Consider the following 16,477-nt stretch of genomic DNA (forward strand, 5'->3'; position numbering starts at 1 on the left):
CCCCCACCAAAGCATAAACACTGCATATTCCCAAATCTGCAATTGTCAACAAATTAGGAATCTTTACCCAGCCCTCAATCTGCCATGGTCTAGAAAATTTTTTAATAGGAAATACAAAGTAGATTTTATTTTAAAAATAAAATAGAACTTTCTATAAGAAGCAAGATGAGTTTCAGCCTCATTTAGGAAGTCCCCTTTTGTATCATGATAAACATGTGTCTCTAGTGGCCACTTAAAACTAAACCAAGACCCAAGCCCAGATCATGCCAGAGGAACTGAAAAATGTTCATCAAGACTCAACCACAAAATAAACAAAACGAAGAAATGGAAAATGACAAAAAGCTACAAATGGCTAATAAATATAAGGGAAAATTCTCAGCCTCAATAATATTTTAGAAAATGCATATTCAAGCACAAGCAAATATTGTTCACCATGAGACTGGCAAAATTTTAAAATATTGCTAATTTCTAGATTTCAAGATAAACAGTCTCATCCTTTGTTGAGTTGACCCTGAAAAACTGGTACAGTCAATATCAAGCAGTTAATTTGATGATACTACCTGACCTGCCTCTTGAGAAACCTATAAGCAGGTCAGGAAGCAACAGTAAGAACTGGACGTGGAACAACAGACTGGTTCCAAACAGGAAAAGGAATACAACAAGGCTGTATATTATCACCCTGCTTATTTAACTTATATGCAGAGTACATCATGAGAAATGCTGGGCTGGAGGAAGCACAAGCTGGAATCAAGATTGCTGGGAGAAATATCAATCACCTCAGATATGCAGATGACACCACACTTATGGCAGAAAGTAAAGAGGAACTAAAAAGCCTCTTGATGAAAGTGAAAGAGGAGAGTGAAAAAGTTGGCTTAAAGCTCAACATTCAGAAAACGAAGATCATGGCATCTGGTCCCATCACTTCATGGGAAATAGATGGGGAAACAGTGGAAACAGTGTCAGACTTTATTTGGGGGGGCTCCAAAATCACTGCAGATGGTGATTGCAGCCATGAAATTAAAAGACGCTCACTCCTTGGAAGGAAAGTTATGACCAACCTAGATAGCATATTGAAAAGCAGAAACATTACTTTGCTAACAAAGGTCCGTCTAGTCAAGGCTATGGTTTTTCCAGTGGTCATGTATGGATGTGAGAGTTGGACTGTGAAGAAAGCTGAGCACCAAAGAATTGATGCTTTTGAACTGTGGTGTTGGAGAAGACTCTTGAGAGTCCCTTGGACTGCAAGGAGATCCAACCAGTCCATTCTAAAGGAGATCAGTCCTGGCTGTTCATTGGAAGGACTGATGCTGAAGCTGAAACTCCAATACTCTGGCCACCTCATGGGAAGAGTTGACTCATTGGAAAAGACTCTGATGCTGGGAGGGACTGGGAAGAGAAGGGGATGACAGAGGATGAGATGGCTGGATGGTATCACCAATTCAATGGACATGAGTTTGAGTGAACTCCGGGAGTTGGTGGACAGGGAGGCCTGGTGTGCTATGATTCATGGGGTGGCAAAGAGTCAGACACGACTGATTGACTGAACTGAACTGAACTGAGTTCAAAATATAAATATTCATTCCCCTTCACCAAACAATTCTAAATATCTATCCTTCAAAACACATTTTCATGTATATAAGAAATGTGGAAGAATATGAATTCGATGGGCTTGCAATGACAAAAAAAAAATGATACAATAGAATTGTCCATTAACAGAAAAATGGATGAAGAATGGTACCAATTCCATCAGTACCATGTTAGAAACTAATAAAAAGACTGCGGTTGGGTGAGGGAGCCTTATCATGATCTGGAAAAATCCTAACACACTGTTAAGTAAAAAAAGCAAATACAAAACAAAGTGTTTATCCTGATTCAATGTGCTTCCTTTTTGAATTAATTTTCATTGTAATTGCTTCACAATGTTGTGTTGGTTTCTGCTGTATAGCAAAGTGAATCAGCTATACAGACACATATCCCCTCTTTTTTGTATTTCCTTCCCATTTAGGTCACCAGAGATCACTGAATAGAGTTCCCTGTACTATACAGTAGGTTCTCAATAGTTACCTACTTTATACATAGTAGTATATTCATGCCATCAATGTGCTTCTAAAACTATGTGCATGACTTGATTTGCAGAGCAAAGCATCAGAGAGCATATAGTCATATTGTGAAAAGTGGCTTAATTTTACGGAGAGAAGTAAAGTTGGGGAAATGGGAGGTTTTTCATTTTACATACTTCTATATTACAAGATTTTTTTACAAGAATGTGTTTTACACATTACTCAACTAAAATGCTTAAAAATACATTTTTAAAAACCGATCAGGCAAAGCACAATGAATTTAATGGCTAACTAATTCCTAGTTTATTCCTGATTTCATAATTTTATAATTGCATTTGACTCTCCCCCCCAAAAAAAGCTTCTCAAAGTGAAATAGGCAAAATTCTTTTTTTTAACATATCAATGCAAAAGAAAAAAAAATGATGAATTGAGAATGCCTGAATCAAGAAAAGACCTTCCTAAGTTCCTTTCCAGAAATGAGCAGAACAGGAGAATACTGACAGTAAAGAAAAGATTCCTTTTAGGCCTCACTCAAAACTCTTCTCCCTTTAATTGACACCATCAGTTACTTGCTGGGAAAACTCGTGATTGTTCAGAATCTTGTTTGTTTTCTTTCTAGAACCCACAGGCTCAGAGTACCTTCTTTGCTAAGAACTTTTTTAAAAAAACATCTAGGCAGTAGAAAACTTTCTATTTGTAGCTAAAAGATAGATGCAAAAAGACTTATATTTATATAAAAGAAGACGACAGATGTTTCCTGGGAGTTTGTTGTATGTTAACTTGCTGTGAATGTGTGCGTTGAAGAAGCACAAGTGTTAAGAAATTGATGTACAAAATGAGAACATTCTTCCCACAAACACCGCCTGATCAAGGCAGCTACCACCAGCCTTTGTTTAGAAACCAGCTTTTACATTACCCTAATTACTCACCCCTGCACTTGTAAATTGAGGGTCCTTGCAGAACACACAGTGTTTCTTAAACTTATTTATCTTTTCCTTCATGAGAAACGTCACCACCCAAAAAGGCAGTTTCTCAAGGAGGGGAACTTCTAAAACAGGCCCCGTCTCTCCAAATACCACTCCGTTGTTCCCTAGCACCTCCGCGTCTCACTGATACCCAGAGGCATTCTGTCCTGGCTCCAACACGCCTCATCAGTAAGAAAGGAAGTTCTTCAGTGGCTACTGAAGAGCAAATCTTTAAATCCTCGGCCTAGTCTTGTGGGAGAAGGAGGAGGTTAACTAGCAGTCCCAAAGGGATTCTACATTGTTAGCTACTAGAAAAAATCATCTTCAGAATAATAAAGCTTGCTGCTGCTGCTAAGTCACTTCAGTTGTGTCCAACTCTGTGCAACCCCATAGACAGCAGCCCACCAGGCTCCCGCGTCCCTGGGATTCTCCAGGCAAGAACACTGGAGTGGGTTGCCATTTCCTTCTCTAATGCATGAAAGTGAAAAGTGAAAGTGAAGTTGCTTAGTCGTGTCTGACTCATAGCGAACCCAGGGACTGCAGTCTACCAGGCTCCTCCGTCCATGGGATTTTCCAGGCAAGAGTACCAGAGTGGGGTGCCATTGTCTTCTCCAAATAAAGCTTAATAATGATATTATAAATGAAAAATTATGATACATTCAAGCATAGACAAAATGAGCCATTTACTTATGAGTGGCCAGATAGACAATTTTTGTGTATAAAGGTCACTGAGAGATTCAAAAATATGAGGCCAGGCCACCTCACACTCAAATTTCAATTTATAATCTTATTTGTAAGCTGGAAAGATAAATGCTAAAATAATCTCAAGTAACACAGATCTTCACAGCATAGAAAGGCCCTAAGACTTTGGCTTTGATAACTGTGAAAGGCTTAGACTTAGTCAAACAGGCAGAGTGTGTAGCTAATGCTCATATAACTGTATTCACCATTAGATAGATCACTGCAAAGGGAAGATGAATGGACCAGATATGTAAGCAAAACTGGAGTAAGTGGGTCTGCAAGAGCTAAATAACTCTGATGTGTGATTGAGAGAGCAAATTTGCCTGAAATAGAGGAGTTTCAGATAATCTTGTAAGGGTCTCACACTTTTACTGGTTTAAAATGTGTTTCACCATGTAGCTAGAGAAATTCTCTAGGTAACAAAAGACTTTGTAGTCACTGTTTTCCTGGTAGTCAGTCTTACTCTCCCCTTGTTGGACTGAACAGAACTACTTTGAAAGAACCAGCCCTGGGATGAACAGAAAGGATACAGACCAGAAGAAAGCTGGAGATACAGGAAGTTCTTGGGAGAAGCTAGGTGCTGGCAGGAGCCTACGGGGCTGGGGAGAGGTGGCTGATGGGCAGCTCTATTTCACCACCAGTAAAGCTTTAAAAGGGTTTCCCTCGTAGCCCAGAAGGTAACGAGTCCAACTGCAATGCAAGAGACCTGGGTTTGATCCCTGAGTCAGGAAAATTCATTGGAGAAGGGAATGGCTACCCACTTCAGTATTCTTGACTGGAGAATTCCATGGGCAGAGAAGCCTGGCAGGTTACAGTCCATGGGGTCACAAAGAGTCAGACAAGACTGAGCAACTCACACACACACACACACACACACCTTAGAAAGGACCACTTGGGACTGATGTATGGTTCGGCTCCAGACTGACACTCTCTGGACAAGACATTAAGTTTTCCACACATCTAGACCTTGCTACTCTCCCATCAGGAAGCTTCCATAAACCTCTTATCCTTCACCATCAGAGGGCAGACAGACTGAAAACCACAGTCACAGAAAACTAACCAATTTGATCACATAGACCACAGCCTTATCCAACTCAATGAAACTATGAGCCACGCGGTGTAGGGCCACCCAAGACGGAGGGCTCATGGTGGAGAGTTCTGACAAAACGTGGTCCACTGGAGAAAGGAATGGCAAACCACTTCAGTATTCTTGCCTTGAGAACCCCAGGAACAGTATGAAAAGGCAAAAAGATAGGACACTGAAAGATGAACTCCCCAGGTCGGTAGGTGCCCAATATGCTACTGGAGATCAGTGGAGAAATAACTCCAGAAAGAATGCAGTCCATCCTAAAAGAGATCAGTCCTGAGTGTTCATTGGAAGGACTGATGCTGAAGCTGAAACTCTAATACTTTGGCCACCTGCTGTGAAGAACTGACTCATTTGAAAAGACCCTGATGCTGGGAAAGATTGAAGGCGAGAGGAGAAGGGGATGGCAGAGGATGAGATGGTTGGATGGCATCACCGACTCAATAGACATGAGTTTCAGTAAACTCCGGGAGTTGGATGGACAGGGAGGCCTGCCGTGCTGCAGTCCATGGGGTTGCAAAGAGTTGGACGTGACTGAGCAACTGAACTGAACTGAGACTTTGCTAATCAATAGGATCTAGAGTTACCAACACAAATAAAAGGAGAAATAAAGAGCTTTGACTGTCAAGTTTTTCATCTTCTCCTTTTGTGCTGTTGTTCAGTCTTCTGAGTTCTAGCTGACTTTTTGTGACCCCGGGCTATAGCACGCCAGGTTTCCCTGTTCTGCACTATCTCTCGGAGTTTGCTCAAACTCCTGTCCATTGAGTCAGTGATGCTATCTAACCATCTCATCCTCCTTTTGTGTATTGCTCCTGTTTTTCTCAGATGCTTGAGAAAGCCAGAGGGAAAAGCTAAAATCAAAAGAGGATAGAAATTATTTCTCCCTTTGTCCAAGGAAATAAAAGACTTGTTTGGAAGACTCGATTGTCAATACTTTGCTCTGTTATTTCTAACACAGGGTTTCCTAACTTTGTGCTAAAAAGCCATTCTGCCCTCATTTGAAGGTTTGTAATGGGAAGGTAAATGTAGGGAACAGATGAGAATGATTCTAGTGACAAAGGGCTTCTGTGAGGATACAGAGTAAGGTGCTCTGTGTGTGTGTGTGTGTGTGTGTGTGTGTGTGTGTGTATGCATACGTGTATGTACTGTTGCTCATGCATGCTTAGTGAAAAATGGTTTTTTTTCTGTAAGCTTCTTGAGCAACAAGCAAAAAAAGAAATTACACAGAGCAAATGGATATAGTCATTATGTCTAAATTAATAGATATAATAGGATACAAAAATATAAACAGGTTAAACAATAAGCTCTGTGAATGGAGATATTAAATCTGTATTCTTCATTTCAATGCCCAGGATCCATTACAAGGGAGTACATCATAGATAATCCATACACATATTTTTAATTAATTAACTGAAAGCAATGAAACATTGACAATTCTGAGAACAGGACTTAATTAAACAGAACGCCCTCCAGTGCCACAAGCACCTCAAATATATATAGTTTCATTCAAATAAGACCCATTGGGATCACATTGTAATCTAAACCAGCAGGGGATGTTGCAAAGCAGGCAATGCTCTACCAGGATATTCCATTTACTTAACCCGAGCAAACAGGAAATGAAGTTAGTGATATACATTTTCATATCAGAGGTACTCTGGACAAAGACATGCTGCAAAATGTTCAGGATAGAACATGGAGAGATGATAAACATGAGTCACCAGGACAGTCACACAGCACATACGACGTCCTGCAGAGAGTGTCCATGTAGAATTCTGAAAGCTGTAGGACCTGGAACACAATTCTTTCAGGCTTTTCTCCCTGTGATGCTACTTCTCACTTTCACATTTTCTTACAATGTCTTCTGTCTATTCCTTTCTCAGTCTAGTGTCTGGGTGCTTCCCTTAGAAGAACCTTACTACTTCTTCCTAAATCAGCCATTTTGATCTGTGTAGTGTTCCAAAATGCTTCCAAATACTAGGAACGAAAGCAGAAAGACTTTATAACCGCTCAGGAGTTTGGGCTGTAAAGCAGCAGAAACAAATGAAACAATAATTGATATGCACATACACTTAAAATTCAGACACTTAACCAAAATAAAGATTATATCGAGTGATTTTTCTCTACTTACAGGTTCATTTCCTGCACATTCTCAGCAGCGAAATAAAAGGTCTTGATCTGTGGATGACTGATCTTAAAAGCACTTGGAAGGGGAAAAGCACAGAGACATGAGAAGTTAGAAATTAGTACAGTCAACAATGCAGTCAACAGTAAAGCAGTCAAATATCTATATATATGGTACGTTCATCTGATTTCTTTGTTAATTTATAGAAGCAGAATTTTTAATTACATTAAATATCTATTGTCTAATCTCTATTACACGTAGGGAGCAGAGGGTGAATTCATCACGTCAGGACATTCAGACCAGAACTTGGTCTTGACTAATCAATAGTCTCTACTTAAAACATATGGACATATTCTTTTATTTTCAACTGCTGTTTGTCATAGAGACAATAAACTAAAATATAAAGTGGTAGATGTGCAGCTTCAAAGTACCCAGATCAACTCCAACAAGCAAAATATTTAAATTCAGATACAATAACTGCATTTATAGAAAAATAATTAAGTATAAAATTTCTACACTGTGACAACACATCAAAAACATTAACCAAGCTATCCTCTGTGGGTAAAGAAAAAATACAAAGCAGATTTTTGAGTTTAAAAGAAAAGTATAAAAACATTGATGATAACAAAGTATTTCCTCTTTACCATTTAGACAGGAAGTCCTGCAGTGTGGACCAGAGTTTTTGTACATGACCAGTTTTGTCAAAACCACAAGAATCGAGGCAACCTCATATATCACCAGGTACTTTCTGATGCAGCTACATCACAATGGCACAGACTTAAAGCTCACAACAGGTTAATTGTTTTTTTTAATAATCAGTTGCTGCTACTAGAAACACAGGTCAATAGGGAACTGCCCTTTTCTAACAAAACAGGAAATGATGTCAAAAGCAGAACAAAGAATAAGTAAAAGATGAAAAAGACACATATACAAAATGAAGATGGATCCTGTTATGGGAAGAGCACTTGACTGGGAGTCTGGAGAGCTGGTCTAGGCTGGAGACTCTGGCTCCTGTTGGTTATCAAATCTCTTAGACTTTAAGTATATCAAGGTGCAATCCCCAAGGCTAAGACAACTCAGAGAATTCAATTTCAGAATGCTGCTGACAATTTCATGAACTAAGAAAAAGAAACTGGTCTCATATCATATCTGCTGCTCTTGTGAGTCCTATTTAACTAGCCATTCTCTTTACAAAAACACATCCTTGACATCTGATCACCCTGCCAGTCCTGGATGGTGGCTCGTTTCTCATTGGATCATGGACATGGTCATTAGCAGCATGCCCTGCCAAGGCTCCATGGGGTTTTAAAATCCATCTGCTTCACAAAGTGAAATTACAGAAAACAAGAGGTTAAAAGCTGCTATTACTGTTTGGTGTGCCAAACCATAAAGTCAAAATTTTTCGACATTTGAATATCATCATCATGAACTTCTAAACCACCATATCACCTGAGGAACTTATAAAAAGGCTGTTATCCTGGCCCCATTATTTTGTGGGAAATGATAGACAACTTACTGCTTTTTCTTGCATTCAGACGCTTTCTCTACAGTGAAACCAGGCAGGTTAACAAATCCATCAGCTTTTTCTGCCTGAAATAAACACACACCACAAATAGGAGTAAATGCATCAATCCTAGCCGTTCGTTTATTGAGATCATATGTTGAACGGAGACAGAATAAGTGAAGCGGAGGTCTCTGAATCACCATTGGGCTTCTCCCAGACATACATTTTATAAGAGAAATTAATATTCTTCTGACAAAGCATCAGAATCTTCTCTGAGAAGTAACATGACACAGTTTTGGGACAGCCAACGTGTGGCACAAGTAGGACCCGCCCAACCCCTTCTCGTCTGTCTTCCTAGAAAACAGCAGAGCTAACTGATCAGAGCTCCACTTCCTCTTGAGTCCATGGCCACCTTCAGCATCTTTGTCATCCTACTTCTCTAGCGAGCCGCAAGTATCTAAGATAGAACCTAATTAGCATCACAGACACAGTCATTAACAGCATGCCCTATTACGTGATGAACAGAGGCCTGATTGTGGAGTTAATTAAAATTGAGGTTCATATCATGGACCCACCACTTACTGGTTGTTATAGGATTTAAATAAGATCAGAAAAATAAAACACTTAACAGATACTCAACAAACATTATTTTCTCTCTCAAGTTTAGTAAGTTCCCAGAGGGTTAAATCACAGAGCCATGTCTTAGAAAATCTCAGTTCCATAATCAATTCCTCGAGTTCTTTCTATAAAGGAAAGAGTGCACAGAAAAATGATACTTTTAAGGAAATAAAATGAATGCCACTTTAAAACACCGTTTAGAGGAGAATGGATACAGGTATATGTATGGCTGAGTTGCTCTGCTGCACACCTGAAACTATCACAACATTGTTAATCAGTTGTACCCCAATGCAAAACAAAATGTTTTATTTAAAAAGTGCATGTCAGTGTTTCAAATATAAATATTAAAAATCTTCTCAACAAATAATAAAAGATGTTGAGCAGCTCAGCAACTTAACCTAATTTATTCCAACCATTATTTAAAATATAGTGAGTTTTGTACTGTACCTGATTCGTTATGAAAGTTTTATATAAAAACTATGCAACTTCAAGATAAAAGATTAAAAAATACCAAAAATTTTACAGGGAATGTAATCATTGCTCTGCTTCTAAAAAATTTCTTACCCTTTATGAATAAAATTTAACTGAACCACAGGAGGCTAGATTGCTTGTCACAGAGAGAACTCAAAGTGTCTCTGAATGGAGAAATACAGTTCACAACATTAAACATAGGTGAGTCTAGGGTATCCTTGGCAGTCCAGTGGTTAAGAGTTCAAGTTCCCAACGCAGGGGGAATGGGTGGGAGAACTAAGATTCCACATACTGCACAGCATGGCCAGAAAAACAAAGCAAAACATAAATGAGTCAGTGGTTATTAGAGGATCAATAATAATTGGTTTTGAAAACACAATTAAAGGCAGCTAGCTGTTAGCTCAGCACCTCGGTGCTCATAGTTCATGTTGTCACCTGTGCTTCTTTCCCTTATCACCGACTAGGGTGTAACTTGCCCTCTTTCTTCAGAAAAATTAAACTGTGAAACTTCCAGTCTTAGGTCTGTTCCCTCTGTTCTTGCCTACGTGCACCAGCTTAACCAGACTCTTCACTCGAAGATCTTTCTTCTTATAAAACTCAGAACTCAATGCAAAGGACACTTCCTTCTTTAAAAATTGTATGTTTTTCCAATTTGACGTATTTATTTTGGGATGGGCTATTTAATCACTGGATGATGGTTTCACCAACACTATCTAAAGAGAATGTAAAGCATTTGAAGAGATTCAACTTTCTCTACAATGCACAATGCTTTCTGTGGCCTCTCAGCATTATATAAAAGTATACTATTTTTCATTTATTTAATTGAAGTATAGTTGATTTATTTACAATATTGTGCTCATTTCTACTGTATAGCTAAGTGATTCAGATATATATATATATTCTTTTCCACTATGGTTCATCACAGAATATTGAATATAGTTCCCTGTGCTATACAGTAGGATCTCGCCATTTATCCATCCTATATAATAAAAGTTTGCATCTGCCATCCCAAACTCCCAACCCATCCCTCCCTCACCCATACTAAAAATTAGAGTTTTTTTAAAAATTACATTAGGCTCCAGAAATTCCACTCTTATATACCCCAAAAGAAGTGAAAACAGGTACTCAAATAAATACATGCATGTTCACAGCAGCATTATTTCAGATAGTCAAAAAGTGGAAACAGTCTAAGTATCCTTCAACAGAGGAACAGATAGTGGCCTATCCATACAATGGAATATTATTCTGTCACAAAAGAAGAAGGAAGTATTGATAAATACTCTAATGTGGATGAACCTTGAGAACATTATACAAAGGAAAAGAAGTGACACAAAACACTATATATTGCATGATTTCATTTATATGAAATAGCCAAAATAGGTAAATCCATAGAAACAGAAGACAGATTAGTGGTTGTCAGGGGCCACGGGCAGGAGGGGATAGGGAGCAACTGCTTAATGGACGTGAGTTTTCCTTTGGGTTGTTGACAATGTTTTAGAACTAGATGAAGGAAGTGGCTGCAGATTGTGAGGAGACTAAATACCACTGACTTACTCATTAAAGAATGGATAATCTCATGTGAAGACTTCCTTGGTGGCTCAGAGATCAAGAATCCACCTGCCAATGCAGGAGATGGAGGTTCAGTCCCTGGGTTGGAAAGACCCTCTGGAGAAGGAAATGGCAACCCACTCCAGTATTTTTGCCTGAAAAATTCCACAGACAGAGGAGCCTGGTGGGCATCCGTCCATGGGGTCGAAAAGAGTTGGATCTGACTTAGCAACTAAACGACAGACAGTCTCATGTGAATTTTACCTCAATAAAAAAAAATGCTATGTTGGGCTAGGGTATTTTAATGTAAATTACTGCAATTACTTTAGAAAGAATAAAGCAATTTATATTCACCATTTGTTTCTATTTCCTACCTTCATTGATTTCTACACCCACTAGTCCACAGAAAGAGTTGTTACCGAGAACCGCAATGATTTTCATGTTGCTAAATCCCGTGTACCCTTTTTAGCCCTCACTTAATTGAACTCTGGAAACTGACACTACAGCCCACTCCCTCCCTCAAGAAATGTCTCTTTTCTGACAATGCATTTCTGCAGCCTCCCCCTCTTCCCCATTTAACTGCTCCTTGCTTTCTTTCATAGGGTCTTCTTTCCCCCTCTGTGTCTTATGCCCCAGATTTCTAAGTACAAACTCACTCTCTTCTCATTCCAATACCCTCCACAGGGGATCATACTCACTTCCATGGCAGCATATATAACCACATTTGTACACACATATCCAAAACCTATACCCGCAAACTCCTTTCAATCCTAGTGCACCCATCCCAAGATCCAACAGCCTAATGTACATATTCGATGAGTATTCCACAGGCTCCCTGTCATGGACCCAATATTTGTGTTCCCCCACATCTCAAATTCATATTTTGAAGCCCTAAACCCTAACATGATGGTATTCGAAGCAGGATCTTGGGGAAGTAGCTTGGTTTAGATGAAGTAATAAGGGTGAAACCCCTCCGATGGAATTAGTGCCCTTATAAAAAGATGAAGACTCTAGTGCTTTCCCGCTCCTCCCCACGCCTCCTCCATCTGAACATATGGCAAGAAAGCAACTGTCTTCCAACCAGAAAGAAACCTCTCATCTGATATGGAATCCACTAGAACTTGATCTTGGACTTCTTAGGCTCCAGAACTCTGACGAACAAATATGTGTTGTTTAAGCCATGCAGACTATGGTATTTTGCTATGTGGTAGCACAAACTGTCTAAGATTCTCCCCTTGAGAGTGACAAATCCAAGACCAAACTCATCGTCTCCCTCCATGAAAGGCCTGCTTCTCTTTCTCCTGTGTTCTCCTCTGAAGTGAATGATATCACTTTCTATCCAGTTGTCCAAAAACAGGAAATATGGGATGACATCTTTGACACTTCAATCTCCTTCTCAGCATCTGTGCAAGTAACCACTAAGTTGTATCATTGCTGTGTCTGCCACAGCTCTTTAAAGCATCTATTACACACACCTCCTTCAGACCACCATTATTGCAGAAGTCCTCTAAACCATTAACCATTATCCCTCTCCATAGTTGTGTTTTTCCCTCTGATTTAGTGTCCAAATCACAATCACAGCAAATCTTCATTCCACAAACCTCTTCTTTCATTAAAATCCTGCATGGTTCCCAACTGCTCTTGGAGAAAGTCTAAGTGTTTAAAGTGAAGTCGCTCAGTCATGTCTGGCTCTTTGTGACCCCATGGACTGTAACCTATCAGGCTCCTCCATCCATGGGATTTTCCAGGCAAGATTACTGGAGTGGGTTACCATTTCCTTAAGTGTTTAAGAAGAGTATAAATGGCCTTTCATGATTATGCCATGATTAGTTATACAGTTTTATCTTCTCTAGAGAAGGGAATGGCTACCCACTTCAGTATGCTTGCCTGGAGAATCCCATGGAGAATCCCTGGAGAGCTACAGTCCATGGTATCACAGAGTCAGACTTGACTGAGCAACTAACACTTTTATTTTTTCACTTTCATAATTATATAGTTTCATTTTCTCTGGTGCCCCTACCCCTTACTCAACCAAAAGTAAATAAAAAATTAAAACACAGAAAAAATACTTCTATTGAGCTGAATTAGAATTGATACCCAATTTATAGCATTATTACTCTCTAGATAATCTGCTATCAGTACAAGAAGGCCACCTTAAATGACAACAACACAAAAATCAATCAATAAAAAACTAAATACAGATATATGTAAGAGAAAAACTGTAAATCTTCATTTTGGTGGATTCCTTTCTGGCAAAACTGAAATGGCTGAGAGTCCTTCAAATAAGAGCCTAAATAAAAATGAGTAAAAGATACCTTAATATTGCCCCAGTAAATTTTTCTTCTATGAGCAAAGGTGTTTCTCACTTTATGTTCAAACTGTATTCAAAATCACAGATAACTGCGTCAAAAATTGTCTTTGCTTATTTGACTTGCAAAAAAATGCCTCAAAAATGACAATCACAGTGGGAAAATCCTAAGGAATGACAGTTTTCTCCTCCTTTCCCTCCTCCCACCCCCTCAGATCCCTTGTTCCTTATTGCAGTAACTGAACTAACTTTCTCAAATAGCATCCTTCCTCTTCAATCATTTCTAACTTTCTGAAAAGTTACTTGAAAGTTCTTCATTGGTACCTGCAATTTTCTCCCTGGATTCTAATGTAAAAAAAATCTTGTTCTCTTACCAGAACTATCACACCATCTTTTGGTCACTGTGCAAACTTGTCTTATCAGATTTAGTCTTACATTCTGAAATAAGACACTGCTTTTCACTTTGTGATATGATGCTCTACAATCTTAAAAATCACATATTCATCCTTCCCCTTTTCTAGCAACTCTGATTTTATTCAACTTAGTGAAGTTTCATCTGCAGTTGGTATATTAGCAGCATTAAACACACATGTTTATTAAAACTGTTCATGTTATACATTCATTTATTCAATGAACATTTACTGAGTACCTTTTTTGTGTCAGGCACTGTGTCAAATATTTGGGCTTTATCAGTGAACAAAACAGACAGAGATATCTACTTTCAAGGAGAAAAGAGACAATAGCTCAACATATGAGCACATAAATTACATAGCACACTCTGAGCAGTAATTACTACAGAGGAAAGTAAAACTGATCTGGGTAAAGGGGTTCTGACTGCAAGCAGGGCAGGACGCCTTCTGTTCCTAGGCTTACAAAGGCCCTTCCTCTCTCTTTCCTAGATATGTCTCCACGAATCAACTTAGGTGTGACCTTCTCCAAAACCTTCCCTGGCTCCTCCAAGCTTGGAGCTAATGCCCTCCGCTTTGTGTCCCAACCCCCACAGTGGGCTTTGCTTACCATACTTCTCTTTCTGTATTTAGTTATTAAGGTATTCCTCTGTTTCTCCAACAGACTGAGCACCTTGAGGGAAATAATTTTGTTGTTTACAGTTATATCATCAATTATTGAATAAGCTAAGGTGTTCAACACAAGTGAAATAAAAAAATGAGCTTTATGAATGAATGAAGGACAGAAACATGGTCTTTTTCCATGGTCAGTCAATAAAGTGCTAAAATGAGATGCAGAAGTCACTTGGAAAAACGTTTGGCAGTTTCTAAAAAATATAAATATATATTAATAATTACCATACAACTTAGCAATTCCATTCCTAAGTATCTACCCAAGAGAAATGAAAGCATATGCCCATGCAAAGATCTGCCTGCAAATATTTATAGCAGCACTATTCATAATAGCTCAAACCTGGAAACAATCTAAATATCCATCAACTGGTAAATAGTGTGGTATATTCATACAATAGAATACTGTATAGTGAACAACTGACATGAGCTCAAACATAGAAGAATCTTGAAAACACAATGCTAAGTAAAAGACAGACACAAGAAATCACCTAATACTGTATTATTCTTTCATATAAATTGTAGAGAAAAGGCAAATCTATCTATAAAGACAGAAAGTAGAATAGTGGTTGCCTGGAGGGGGAATGAAGATTGACTGTAAAGGCATAAAGGATTTTATTGATATGATGAAAATTATTTAAAGCTGATTTATTATGATGGCTCATCACTCAGTAAATTTACCAAAAATCATTGAGTTGTAAATCTGAATAGTGTAATTTTATGATATGTAAAATATATCTCAATAAAGCTGTTTTTAAAAACAAGAGATGCAGGAACAGTTTGGGGAGTAAAAAGTAATGAATGAATTTTTCCTGTTTGTCTGTCAGTAAGACTTAAAAGAAGGCAAAATATGAGGTCTTTGATGACTCCGCTGATGACTCAATATGACTTGTTCAAACTTTAGACACAAAATTAGGTTAAAATTTCTTATTTGCTTCAATTTTGGACTACAGGAATTTTAGAGTGAAAAATATTTTACATAGAATTTGCCACACTCAGACATATTTTTTAAATTAATTAAAATAGGATGTTAAGTTTTAATATCTAAATGTAAAATAAGTGTTCATTGCCATCAATAAAGTTTGACTTTTTCATACTACAAAATAGACAAACTCAGTTCCTAAGGACCTACATATGTCAGAAAGGTAGAAGGGCAGACCTAGAAAAATAAGAGTGTTATAAATATATCCCAGAGACTAAGTAGGTCAAAGAAGACCAAGCCAGAAACAAATGAAGTATAATATAGGAAACTATTATGTATTTCATGGTTAAAAATAAAGAGTATAATTATCTATCTTTTCTCAGTGGAACACTATTTCCTTGATTCTAAGAAGCCTGATTTTTTACATTTCAATAATTCTGAAATCAAGAGGCACCTTAGAAACTATGTTCATTTTCCTTGTACCATTTCCCTCAAAATCCTGTTATTCAATAAAGTATAGGTCTTTAAATGGATAGAATCTTAAATTCAAGGGGAAAATAGTTTAAAAAACAAAATACAGACTTCTTTGTAATATGCTTTTGCAGTTATGCATGAATATGAATTTGACACTCTTGAAATTACTTTAAATAAACTTCAGTGAAGTTACCCAATGAATAGCAAAATCAGGAAATTTGCAAAACTTCAGTACTCCACATAAATCCATGGTTTGCTCAGTTCTACCCTGAAACTCCCAGTATATTGGAAACAGTTTAGTTTAGTTGAGTCCAGTCGCTCAGTTGTGTCTGACTCTTTGTGACCCCATGAATTGCAGCATGTCAGGCCTCCCTGTCCATCACCAGCTCCCAGAATCCACCCAAACCCACGTCCATTGAGTCGGTAATGCCATCCAACCATCTCATCCTCTGTCATCCCCTTTCCTCCTGCCCTCAATCTTTCCCAGCATCAGGGTCTTTTTCAGTGAGTCAGCTCTTCACATCAGGTGGCCAAAGTATTGGAGTTTCAGCTTCAACATCAGTCCTTCCAATGAACACCCA

The 16,477-nt window shown here is 38.4% G+C and overlaps 1 protein-coding gene across 2 annotated transcripts in view; it reads right to left on the reverse strand.

The window, feature by feature from the left end:
* Positions 1-16,477, reverse strand: part of IPCEF1 (interaction protein for cytohesin exchange factors 1) — a 77,695-nt gene that overhangs the window by 36,913 nt on the left and 24,305 nt on the right. For both annotated transcript variants that reach the window (XM_040238725.1, XM_040238726.1), the window contains exons 3-4: positions 8,492-8,565; positions 6,982-7,053 (exon numbers count right to left, since the gene is read on the reverse strand). In XM_040238725.1, coding sequence (XP_040094659.1) covers positions 6,982-7,053; positions 8,492-8,565 — 146 coding nt within the window. The remainder of the gene's footprint in view (positions 1-6,981; positions 7,054-8,491; positions 8,566-16,477) is intronic.

This window comes from Oryx dammah, unplaced genomic scaffold, assembly GCF_014754425.2.
Source record: "Oryx dammah isolate SB20612 unplaced genomic scaffold, SCBI_Odam_1.1 HiC_scaffold_4, whole genome shotgun sequence".
In the NCBI taxonomy this organism is placed as follows: domain Eukaryota; kingdom Metazoa; phylum Chordata; class Mammalia; order Artiodactyla; family Bovidae; genus Oryx; species Oryx dammah.